This window comes from Eretmochelys imbricata, chromosome 2 (assembly GCF_965152235.1).
Source record: "Eretmochelys imbricata isolate rEreImb1 chromosome 2, rEreImb1.hap1, whole genome shotgun sequence".
Taxonomy (NCBI): Eukaryota; Metazoa; Chordata; order Testudines; family Cheloniidae; genus Eretmochelys; species Eretmochelys imbricata.
The window spans coordinates 109,344,510-109,358,110 of record NC_135573.1 but is presented as its reverse complement, the minus strand read 5'-3'; the positions used below and the strand labels follow the sequence as shown (position 1 = coordinate 109,358,110).

The 13,601-nt window shown below is 37.4% G+C and overlaps 1 protein-coding gene across 3 annotated transcripts in view; it reads right to left on the bottom strand.

Moving 5' to 3' along the window:
- The window catches only part of DEK (DEK proto-oncogene), a 33,361-nt gene that overhangs the window by 12,954 nt on the left and 6,806 nt on the right, over positions 1-13,601 (bottom strand). For all 3 annotated transcript variants that reach the window (XM_077810579.1, XM_077810577.1, XM_077810578.1), the window contains exons 4-6: positions 13,272-13,381; positions 5,486-5,580; positions 1,834-1,954 (exon numbers count right to left, since the gene is read on the bottom strand). In XM_077810579.1, the coding sequence (XP_077666705.1) occupies positions 1,834-1,954; positions 5,486-5,580; positions 13,272-13,381 (326 nt within the window). The remainder of the gene's footprint in view (positions 1-1,833; positions 1,955-5,485; positions 5,581-13,271; positions 13,382-13,601) is intronic.

The window sequence follows — 13,601 nt, the reverse complement described above, 5'->3', positions numbered from 1 at the left end:
TTCAGTAATAGTGCATTGTGACACTTCTGTCTTTTTATGTCTGATTTTGTAAACCAGTAGCTTAAGTAAGGTGAAACTTGGGGGTATGCAAGACAAATCAGCCTCCTGAAAGGGGTACAGCAGTCAGGAAAGGTTAAGAGAAACACTGATCTACACTGTAGAATCACATGCAAACAGCAATAAATGTTGGTTATATAATGGAAGTTCCTCAAGTTGGACAAAACTCCAGATACATATTTTACCTATACATATTCCTCCCCCACACAAACTGAGGCAAAGTTCATTTAATTCCTCAGCCATAATTCTACAAAAGCCCAACTTCAGTTATTGTTGCGTTTTTGTTCTCACTGTTAAGACTAAAACCAAACTTCACAATGCCTGCTAACACAATGACACCAATCAGCTCATTTAACAGGTGATTATGTGTGTAGAAAGATGTCAACAGGGGAGGGGAAAAATTTTGATCCCCATTAATATGCAGCCCTCTAAAGTTGAGCATTGTGAGGCTGAAAGTACACACAGTACATTTTAGTGATGTCTGCTTCATTTTAGATTAACCTCTCCAATTGTCAAAAGACACTTGTCTTTGAAGACTAAAAACATGGTCATTTAAAGTTTATTAGGAAGAGCTCCATATTTTCTGCTTTAAATAACAAACATCTCTGTATGGGACACTCAAGTAGACTCTCCTTATTTAACTTATAATCTCTTCTAGTGCTTCTACCCTGGAAAAGCAACTTTGAAAATGGCATCGGGGGAGTCCATGTTTCTTTTAAAAGCCTTCCGAGTAACTGCACAAAAGTAACTCAAAGCAGATTATTATTATTACTGGAGATGATGCATGAGAAGGAAAGAACCTAGACTGACTTGTAGGTCTGGCAGCTATTAGAAGATAGTTTCTTCATAAACTGAGCAAATTAAACCTATAGAGACACAAACATTAACTCCCCAATGAGGATAACTTTCCAGGGTAGAAGAGCACTTCAATAAGTTAAGTGTTGACAGAAATGGATGTCTGGGTTGCTTCCCCAAACAAAAAAAAGCAGCATAGACAGAGACATTCCTTATTCACTTCTGTATACGACTTCACATTTGTAGCAACTATGATAAAAGGAATTTTGATAAGCAATGACAGCCTTTGACCATTTCTGTATTGCTCTTAGGTTAAAAAAAAATAAGGTGGAATACAGGAGCCTAATTAAGTATTTTGTGCAGCTGGTTTTAATGCATTGTTACACACTCCAGTTCCAATAAAACTGTGATCCCCCCCTTCCCCTCCCCACTGTGTGATGAATGGGTTGAAAGGTGTTTCCACCTACAATGAGCCCTCATACCATTCCCTGATACAGTTGCCACCCTTTTTCTGTCCATTTTCATCTTCCTCCCTTCCCTCACCTCATTTCTATTTTTTTTCTTTTTGGCTCACATTTCACAGCTCCCTTTTTGTTCCTCAAAGCAAAAAGACTACATGCTGCTTGGGTAGAGATGTCCAATGGTAACTCCATGAGCTGGATACATATGCTTTTGCAGCCTAGCTGAGCATGATGGGAAAAGAGAACAGAAGATCAAGCTTGTGGCTTCTGCCTAAGCCTGCAGCCCTATACATGTGATCTGCTATGGTCAGCTACACTGAGTCACCGCGGGAACAGATTTAGAAAGACATTCACTTTCGAGGAGCCACCCACATACTTAGCTATGGTAGCAGAAGCATATTTGGAAGGGGGAGCAAACCGCTTAAGGCAACATTGTATGTCCCCATTGTTTTTTTCTGCCCACATCCCACCCCAAGTTGAAATCATAACAATGAATAAGTATAATAAAATTGTGCCTCACCTTGCCTGAAGGTTTTGGATGCATTAAGAAGTTTAAGATTCTGGTAACCAGTTCATTATTAACTCCCGATCTTTCCAAATCAAGGACCTCGCAGATACTTTTCAACATGGCATTCCTGAATCTGAGCAGAAACAAAATTCAATTATCTTAACAGGTTATTTAAAAAAGTCAACATTTAAGTATTGAGAGTTTGAGACACTTTTGGTTAGACATTGATCCTACAAACACATGCAGGCGTAGGCAATTTAAGTACTCCTATTTGCATCTGTACCTATCTGTAGATGCTTACAAACACAGTTACATACAATAGGTCAGCATCAAGAATCAATGAAAGTAAGTCTCCCTTCTCAACAATTTCCCTAAACCAACTCAAAGCTATATACTGTGGGATATAAATACACCTACAATATAAGCAGCAGTTCCCTCAGAAAAGTCTCCCTAGTTACAATGTAAATAACTTTTTTTCCCCCAGATTTGAAGTTATCCACTCCAGGACAAGTCTGGTGAACATGACTTATTTAAACACAACCTTGCAGGCAACCCCACCAAAAATGCTAATATTTTAGCCTCTACTATTTCTTCTGGTTGCTCCTGCCTTTCCATCCAGCCATCTAGTAGTTACTGTATATTTGGGGCATGGATAGACACTGGGACACGTCGTCTACTTTATCAGCAGTTTTGGATAAAGGGAAACTAGAGCTGGGTGTCATGTTACAATTTAGGGTTTGCAGGATCAGAAACGAAATGTTTTGCCTTTTTAAAACATAGTGGTGAATGAAATTTTGTATCCAGAAACTGCAACTAGATTAATGCAAAATAACCAAAGTGAAATTCATTGTTCTAGCTTCATTGTACAAGATGAGCAAAGAGAAGAGTAATACCCAATGAAGATACATTTGAGCCGAGAATTTCTTTGAACCTAACAAGGTCCCTTTAATTTGGCTCCCAAAGTCCTTAAGGTAACAGGAAAAACAGTATTATTTCCCACAATACTTACTGAGTTTTGGATGACAGCCAAGAACAGATCATGGCTAGATCATATTGGGAGAGACAACAGAAAGTGTCTGTTGCTGCCTTTGCAACATTCATTCCAAATCCTTCACCCGCTAGACAAGATGGTAAGTAGATACACATATGCACCTAATTACTACTGCTGAGAGAATTCTAAGAGTTTGGGTGTTGGGGCTACTACTAATACTTCTAAACCAGGGATAATCTATTTTTTGTCAAGGTCCAAATTTGGCCCCCGGTCCACCCATTGACTTCCCCTGCTCTAAGCTATTACTACAGGGCTAAAGAGAAGTATATTTATGAAAGGGTTGACTTAAGTTCTCTAGTTGATATGCTGTACTGATAAGGAAAACATGAGTAGAATATGGCGTAAATACACTTCTTGTTGCATTAGTGTTGATTTTTTTAGCCTCACAAAAGTTGGAAAACTGATGAAGGCTTCTATTGCAATAAGTAATGTTACTGTTGCTATGCATCACGTTAGAGCCTTTCGTGGTATGATCAAAAACCTCAACAACATATTGCCAAATATTTCATCAACATGGGTTTAAATGGTCTGCTATGAAATGGATTCTGAATACGTGTAAACAAGGGTTGCTTTCATTCAAAACTTCCACATTACTTATGAATTACATAACTCAAATAAGTGTTTATACTGCACTGGAAGAGGTATCTCTGGATAAAGTAATTATGTTTGGTAGGGTGCAAGACAATAAGTATTAAAGTGCAGTTTTATTATGAAGAGGTCACTGAGGGATTCTATGCTTGTATCAGTACCTTCCATATCAAGTTAAGCTTATAAGTAAAAATTCCAGTTGCTTGTACTGTCAAACTCAATATTCTGTTTGAAGCTCAAGCTCATTCTTTCTGTTTTACTCTTCTTCACCATAAGAAATTCTGCAGACCAAATATTGTACTCAGTTATGCTTGTCCAGCCCTGTTGAAAATAGTGAGGTTGCAAAGATGTACGGAAGACAGAGTTTAGTCCTGCAGTCAGAATGTAATTAATACTACAGCAGAATTTCCCCAGTGTTATATGTATAGACTTTTCAGTGCTGAAGGGGGCAAAAAGCAGTAAAGCAAACAGATAGTCAGATGTACTAAGACCTAAAACAACATATGTGCAATTGCTTTCGCAGAGAAGGAAGATTTTAAGAATTAACATGGAAATTTTGTTGAAGAGGATTAGCACAGCAGATCAAACGTACATCAGCTGCTTTTCATATTAGTTACGAGTCTGAATATGCAAAAGTATTTAAGTATACCCTATAATATTTTGCATATCAAGGGTAATGCAAATGTTCTTCAACTCAACCTGTTAAAGATTAAGATTTTCATCTTTAGATAGTTTGCCATGATTTGTTATGTAGGTCTATGAATATTTGATAAGTACTAACTTTTAAAATTAAACTCCTGGAAATCTTCGTGTCCTAGGGAACTAGAAATAGAGAGAGAGAGAGAGAGAACAAAACTCTGCAAGTTCTGGGAGTCCTTCCACTGATTTTCAGCAGACTGAAGGGCAAAACTTTAAATTTAAAAAGTCTGCTTGCTCTTTCCACTTGCCATAACTAACTTCAAAATGTAAGCCAGTAAATTGTCTTGAATTTGAAACCAGACTGAAATAGCAGCACAAAGTAGGTGTGAACTTCTCCCATTCTTAACAGGAGTTAATTACAAATTTAAGTGCTAAAAATTAATTATTTTACAGTTACATTTCCAGCAGAAAGATGCAGCTACTGTTCTTATTTGCATATCTTTTCAGGTCTTGGCATACATTTGAAAGGAGTAAGGCTGCAATTAAATATGCAGATAATGAGAAATATTTTTTTAGCCCTCAAAATGACTTCCTCATTCAGACGCAGAAGGATGAATGGGGATTCCCTTTCAAGCCAAAGGAGTTCCTTGCTCAACTATAAGGGCCAGTACACAATATAGGTGTACCCCTTGTCATGAGTTGCATGTGGTGCCCTCAAAGCATTTTACTTAACCTTGGGAATTAAATCCGAGTTTCTCACTGGTCAGAGCAACATGCTACCCACAGGAGTCTTGCCATTCCTCGTGAAGTAATTAGGTGGAGTGGAGACCACTGGGGCCAACTAGACCTAGAAATGTGGGGGCTGCATTGTCCAAACCCAGCATTTACAAGTGGTACAGCAAAAGGAAGATCAGAGATACAGAAAACTAAGGATGGCTGTTCTGCTTCTTGGTAGACATTTGCTAACATCCAGAGATTACATAAAATACAAGAGGAAATTATTTAAAGCCTTCTACATGAAGTTCAAGCCACTCTGGTGTTGGAACTTCATTAAATATGTTTTTTCTAACCTCTAGAAAAAAATTACAATACGTAACAGCAATTGCTTTCCAGTACAATCCTGCACCATTAAGATTAAACCTACATCTGAAGTTAGAGAGAGCACATGTCTAATGAAACTAGTTCTTTAGAAATGTTTAAATGTGATTTGAAATAATATTTAGAACATATTAAGAAATAAAATTGTTTAAGTTGAGCTCAAGGACAAAAAGCAAAGCTCTAGAAAATAATCCCTCATCCTAAAATTTAGATTACCTGGAGCAAACATTAGAAAATAAGTGTAACCAGCATGATTTAGCTATATTAAGTAGTTATAGAAGTCATTACTTTTTTAACATTTCTTCCTTTTTTTTATATTGATCACTTCCTTTTTCAAATGGAAACCCGCTGAACTGACCCACGTTCTTCTTTAGTGAGGCAACCTAAAACAGAACACATTGATTATGTCTCATTGGAAACAGTTTAATAGATTACATCCAGCAATGTTTATTCAGCTAATTGTTATTAGTATATGAGAAAGTTTGTTCAGATGCTTACATTCGAAAGGGCATACAGAATTAGGACATTATGATCAGCCATTGTATAGTGTGGTAAAATGTACGAAAATACTTTAGTAGTCATGTATTTGAGAAAATGTGGGTGAGGTAGTATCTTTTATTGGACAAATTCCTGTTACTGAGACAAGCTTTCAAGCTTATACAGAGCTCTTCTTCAGGTCTGGGAAATTTACTCAGGCCAGGTCTACACTACACACTTATATCAGTAATAACTACGTCGCTCAGAAGTGTGAAAATCCAAGTTAGATTTAGGCTTATGTTAGAGGAGGTCAGATGAAATGGATCTGATTGTCCCTACTGGCCTTCAGCTTTATGAAGTACCACTGTAATGGTTCCAACCCCAACATCTGCAGCCTTTTGCCAGTGCCTAAGAGGCCGATACTGGCTAGTCTGGTTTATTGCATAAGTTGAGTAAGCAGCATAAAAAGTAAAGAACAGACTGGTTTCGATTGTGTGGTTTTACTTTTTTAGTATCACCTTACCTCTGCCCTCTTTGAGAAATGCCACAATATGTGCACACACACGCTGGCCCTTGGCACCATAATATTCAGGAGTTTCCGGATCCTGGTGTAGCTACACTCACAGACTTAGACAACTCCCCAGAAAGAATACATGTACAGTGTACATACTGGGTGGTGTGATTCTGCTTGAGCTAGCATGCTAAAGATCTCAGTACAGCAAGGGTAGCACAGGCAGCGGCTTATGGTAGCCGCCTGAGTACAAACCCACCCAGACCTCCTGGATACGTACTTGGGCGGCTATCTCAACCAGCCGCCTCTGCTATTGCAGTTATATTGATATTTTTAGCATGCTAGCTTGTGTACATCTACATGAGCTAGGAATCAGATCTGCCATCTCAAACGTAGACATACCATCTCAACCTACACTTTCACTTAACCATCATGACTTAATTGCCATCAAAGACTTGGTGGGATGAATCTAATATTGGAATATTGGTATAGAGGGAACACACTTGTTCCGATGTCCAGAAGATGAGAGGCAGACCAGTTGAAAGTCTCTGGGTAAAGATAAATGGGGAAAAAAAGAGGTGATATCACAACAGACATCTGCAGACCCTCAGAACAGGAAGAGGAGTTGGACAAGGCATTTCTAGAACAAACAACAAATATCCAAAACACAAGATCAGGTAGTAATAGGGAATGTTAACTACCCAGACACCTTTTGGGAAAGGAATATGGAAAAAAACACAAGATGGTCAATAAGTTCCTGTAATGTACTGGTGGCAACTTCTGGTCTCAGAAGGTGGACCAAGTAACCGGGGAACTGCAATTTTAGACTTGAATCTGACCAGAAGGGAGAAATTGGTTGCAAATCTGATGCTGGAAGGTAATTTGGGTGAAAGTGATAATGAAATGATAGATTTCCTGAGTCCAAGGAAAGGAAGGAATGAGAGCAGCAAAATAAGGACAACAAACTCCAGAAAAGTAGACTTGAACAAACTCTGAGAACTCGTAGATAGATCCATGGGGAAAAAACACCTATCTAAAGATAGTTTTAATTAAGATACATTATAGCTCAAAGATAGCTCATCATAGTATAGGGATTATAAATTCTAATTCTATAGTGTGAGACAATATAGTCATGTAATGTTTTGTAAATGAGTTCCAATAGATCACTATGAGGGTGGCGAAACACTGGAATGCGTTACCTAGGGAGGTGGTAGAATCTCCTTCCTTAGAGGTTTTTAAGGTCTTTGACAAAGCCCTGGCTGGGATGATTTAACTGGGAATTGGTCCTGCTTCGAGCAGGGGGTTGGACTAGATGACCTTCTGGGGTCCCTTCCAACCCTGATATTCTATGATTCTATGGATTAGGGACCCAATCTTATGAGATTCCAGGGGCTTCTGTATAGATTATTTAGGTTAATCTTTCTATCTACCCAATGGGACTCAGTGATCAGTCTAGAAGATACCATCAGAGATGCTTAGTTTTGCAGTCCTCAGTTTGGGTCTCCAGAGATAACATGCTTGTTAACAGCAAAAATGATTTAAAATAAAATAAATAATAGAGGTGAGAAATAACAGACCTCAAACCTATTGTCCCTCTGTAAATTTGTGTACAGAGTCAATGCCTTACCTCTCTCTAAAAGTGCAAAGTTTCAAAAAGTTCAATGAATAGAAGATTGTTGTGGGTGGAACAGATCTGGACAAGGAGAAGAAGTCTGGAGATAAATGTGAGAAGAGAGGGACAGGCAGTAGAAACAAAAGTGAAACATTTTGAGCAGCATATTCCAGAAGTCTTGAGGTCTTTCTGAGTGTAGCCTTCATTCATTTGAGATCTACCATACCATTCTCTCACTAGAAGGGAAAATCTATAATGGCAGCACGCCGTAAAAGGGACTCAGTTTGGGAATATTTTAATGAAGTTCTTCTACCTGTGGGTAAGACACGCATGCATGCAAAATGCAAACAGTGCAACAAAGAAATGAAAGGCCTGGTTGCCCGAATGAAACAACATCATGAGATATGTCCCTTCTCAGGAGGAAGCTGTGTTGAAGAGGATGAAAGGAACAGTCCAAACATGCAGTATTTTCAGGTTGGTATACTTTTTTATTTCATACTTCTTTCTTAAGGACTGCCTGTCTTCCTTCTGGACTATTCTTGAATTCTCATGTTTGAGCAAAAAATATAGTTGTTACTCTATGGTACTATAATTTTAGATGCAGTTTTGATAAAAAATAGCTGAAATAGGCAGATCTTCCTTTTACAATTTCACATTTAAAGTAGTACTGAGTGTCAGTGAATGCAATGAGTAATACTAAATCAGCAGTATGGTAATAATAATTAAATAACTGAACTGACTTATTTTGTTTAGGAGACTCCATCCTCAACATTCAGGATTCTGAAGACTATCTACCTTCAAGATCACCATCATTTTCTATAGTTTCAGAGTTATCTGCCAATGATAGTATTTCAGTCACATCATGCATGTCACATAGCCACAGTATAACACCTGCAGCAAAAAGAAAAAAAAAATCTCCATCATCCAGAAACAACCATAGATAAGTTTGTAATAAGAACCAGCAGATTACAAAAAGAGGTAATTGATGAAAAAATTGCCTGGTTTGTTTATACAACAAGCTCTCCTTTCTGTATGATTGAGAACCCATACTTCATTAACGTGGTTCAGTCATTAAGACCAGGATACAGTCCACTCAACAGAGCAGATGTCACAGGCCAATTGCTGGACAAAGCGTATGAAAGAGAAATTGAGCAGTGTGCAAAAGGTCCAGAGGGTGAAATTGTTAACCTGAGTTTTGATGTGTGGAGCAATGTTCACAATCATCCTGTTGTATGTGCTTGTGAGGAATGTCTTTCTTACAGAAAGAACTGATACATCAGGAAATGCACACACAGCAGAATACTTATAAGACGTACCAGTAAAAGCTATAACAAACAGTGAAAAAAAATTCAAATGTCTAGTATGCAGCTTGGTCACAGACAATGCTGCAAATGTATCCAAGATGAGAATAAATTATTTGAAGAGAGTCCCAAGCTAATAACATAGAGTTGCAGTGCTCATTTGATGCACCTCCTAGACAAAGACTTCAGTGTTCCAGAAATAAAGGCTAATGTTATTGAAATTGCAAAATACTTCCGTAACAACCACTTTGCAGCAGCTGCTCTGAAAAAAGTGGGAGGAACCAAGCTAACTCTCCACAAGATGTGCGATGGAACTCAGTAGTGGACTGGTTTGAGCACTGTATCAAGAACTGGCCTAATCTGATGACAGTTTGTGAACAAAATTGTGAAAAAATAGATGGCACTGTCACAGCCAAAGTTCTCAACATTGGGCTTCAGAGAAATGTTGAATACACGCTAATTACCCTGAAGCCTATTTCTGTAGCCTTGAACAAAATGCACGGAAATAGCTGTTTTATTGCTGATGCTGTTGAAATTTGGAAGGAACTGAGCGAGATCTTAAAAAGTGAAATATGCAATGACAGAGTTAAATTACAAACATTAAAAAACCAAATAAATGGAACATGCACTATCACCAGCTTGTTTTTTTGCAAATATTCTCAATACTCGGTACCAGGGTCAAACCCTAACTGCTGAAGAAGAGAAACTGGCTATGACATGGACCTCCAGCAATCATTCCTTCATAATGCCAACTATAATAAATTTCAGAGCTAAGGGTGAACCATTTAAGAAATATGTTTGCTGATGATGTTTTAAAGAAAGTAACACCAGTGAATTGGTGGAAGTCACTTAAGCACTTGGATTCAGAGACTGTTGAAGTGATAATCTCACTTTTAACAGCAGTAGCTTCTTCTGCCGGTACAGAAAGTATATTTTCTTCCTTTGGACTAAATCATTCCAAATTGAGACATCATTTGGGACCTGAAAAGCAGGAAAGCTTGTTTTTCTTTTCCAGATTATGAACAAACAGGAAAATGAAGGTGAAGACGACTGAGTTAGCTGCAGAAGCCAATATTTTAAGTTTCTCATGTTGACTTGGCTGACACTCGATTTAATTTGTTTTTTAAAAAAAACAATTCATTTAACTATTTTAGTTAACACAATTTTAACAAAAACAAACCTGATTTGAAAACACTGGAATGTTTCACTAAATTCAAAAATTCATAATATTTTTAACAAAACAAGCATATGTTTGCTCTTGAAGAAAAAAATCCAGAATACATAATGTTGTTTTAGGTAGAGACCTTAACAAATTTAAATGTCTGTCTGGTGATGTTCTCCTCCTAATACAGCACAGCAAGAAAGTCCTCCAAATTTTAATGATTAACCTGTTGAACTGAAGATAGTTTACCTCCTAATGACTTCATAAATATCTGCTTCAATTACCTTTGGTAAATGAAATAACCAAACAATCATTCATTTTCTGATATAGCTGTAAAACTAATTTTCAAAATAAATCACTTTACAAATGTATAGTGTGTACCTTCTAAAAATTAAACCTACATCTATCTCTGAGTTGTGAAGAATATGTATTAAGGTTATGACAACCAACAAGAATGTACTTTTATGTAGAAATCCATGATTAAATCGAGTCTTCCTGACTAGTGATTTAAATTCATGATTTAAATCAAATCCACCCTGAAAGAGAAGAATAGTAAGAGGCCAATATGGCTCCATGAGGCACTCTTTAATAACCTGAAAAATCAAAGAGAATCCTACAAAAAGTGGAAACATGGATGAATTGCTAAGGAGGAGTACAAAAGAATAGTGCAAACATATAGGCACAAAATCAGGAAGCCTATGGCACAAAAAGAGTTATACCTAGAAAGGCACATAAAAAGCAGTAAAAGCTTCTTTAAATACATTAGGAACAAGAGAAAGATGAGAGGAAGTGTAGGTCTTCCACTTAGCGGGGAAAGAGAGCCAACTAATATCAGGAAGGCTGAAGTGTTCAGTGCCTATTTTGCCTCAGTCTTCACTAACAAGGTTAACAGTGAACAGATACTCGACGCAATTAACAATGGGGAAGTATGACCCAGGAACCTCTTGATTCCAATTGAGAGAAGGCACAGGGGATGCACACAGTTTTACAGGGACCCCCCTGGATTAGATATATAAATAATAATTCATGAAAGGGTGGCAAATAAATGGCTCTTGGAAGAGACCTTAACAACTGATCATCATAATCACTTGTGAAACTATGTATGGATAACAATTAAGAAGTTACATCTCTAAACTGAAAATTATGTTTGTAAGGCAGATAAGCAAGTGAGACCTAGCTAAGGAACGGCTGTTTCAGGCAGGGGGTAACAGACATTTATTTCCTTATCTGGTGTAGCAGGTATTGTCCACCTCACAATGCATGTCTATTTGCATTCTGAGCCAAAGGCTAATCAGGAGTTTGCAATTTCAATAAGATAGGAAAACTACAGAAACCGCGGCAATACTATTTATAAATAAGGACAATGGATTGTTCTGATATATCTTGGGGTGTAGACACCCAGAATATTTCACCTAGCAGGCAAACTGACATCATCTTTGTCTCACGAATGGAAGGACCTGGCTGTAAAACACTAGGACTTTGGGATGAGTATTGCTCTATGACACGGAAGCATCTAGTTATCATTTGAATCTCTATATTTTGTTAAGTAAACTACTTGTTTTCCACTACAGAATTATCTAAGTGCTGTGTGTGTAAAACAGGGTGTACTGGGACATTGATGGAAGAGGGCAGAGTAAGGTGGCATGGGCAACCTTAACTTTGCATTTCCTGGTCTTCTGTAGTTTGAGTTCTGCTCAACAAAAAGTTCTGCGAGGGATGACATACCAAGCAATCTTAATTCTGTGTTAATGCATTTTTATGCCATTAAAGGTTGGCAAGTTTTAGACTTGTATTTTTAGATTCCTGGATTCATGTAAGTATTTTTCATATACTTCCTTGCCCTTTAAAATAGCATTGAGTTTGACTTTCAAACTTCCATTAGTAGCATTGTCTTCACTAAGGAATTTTTGCAAACATTTCCCACCATTGCTAACACCAGCTCAGCTACACCACTGGTTACAGCATTGAGAGCTCTACTTTAGACCAGAAGCTGGTCTTCTAAACATTTGATCATCACATTTGCTTGAAGCAGTTGTAACAGGGTGCTTAAAACTACATCATCTTGTCCACACTAGGGCTTCTTCAACATTGGTACCATCAATGAAGCTGACCCCAGTGTTAGCAATGATAAGAAATCTTTGCAAAAATTTCCCTAATGCACATGAGGCTTAAGAATAAGTGCCTCTTCCATATTTCAAAACATCTCCTTTAGAAATAAAGTCTAAAGAATTAGATTGATCTCCCTTCTTACGTTCTCTGGATGCTCCCCACAACATGAGCCATGACCCAAGCCTCTTCGCACCCCCATATCAAAACAATGTATGCTCATTAGCACATAAATGGTTCAGAAACAAGTTTGCTATTGATGAAAGTTAAGATCATTTGGAACATATTCTGCACTAGCAAATTATTTTTCAAATTTCAAATTTATTTTACTTTTATATTTTATCCCTTTAAAGAGATTAGTCATGTAAGTGACATTAGTTTAAAGGGGTAACACATCAGCTTGAAGTGTGATCAGCCTCAAGTTAAGTTGTTTCAGGTACTTCATCTATCCAAGTCCTGCCAGTTTTTGTGGTTTTTCAAACATATTGGGGGGGGGGGGGAGGGGGAGGGGGTGACAGACTAGGGTTCTGTTTTGTTTTAAATAAAGCAGTGTCCTCCTCCCCTCAGTTGCATATGAAAATGTCACAAAATATGCAGAGACCACAGTGAAACCGACTATGTATGTAGTGCTGTCAAACACACGGGATAAACAATTCGAAGACGTGAGAAAAAAATTATTTTCTCTGTTCGTAATCTTAGATGTTATTGTAACAATGGTAGATAAAGGATTTCACGTGTAATTATAATTAAGTGCTTGTCTATCTTAATGCTAACATTCTGTAGGCAGGCACTGTAACTATGTTGCTTTTAAAAAGACACACATTTCCACTTGGAAAAGTGATGATACACTATACATTTTTAACTCTACCAAAAGAGTGTTAATATCATGCAAAAGATGGACTTACTGTGCCTGGCCTGTTGTAAAGGAGTTTGTGTAGATTTCTGAGTTCATCTGTTTTCTTCTTACTCAAAAAAAACTGTATCCTTTCAATTTCGCAAAGCTTTTGTCCCTTTCCTGAAAGAGTTAAAGCAAGTTATGTTGTCTCTCTCATTCATATTCTTCAAAATGACATATTTGTTTATAACTTCTAGTATCTGTTTTTAAATACAGCAAGTGTTTAAAACTGAAATATTTTTGAGGTAGAGGAATAATGTTATTTTACTCCTAGACCAAAAACTTCAGACGGCAGATGACTGCCTGTTTACCATGTTTATCATAATTAAATAACTTGCTA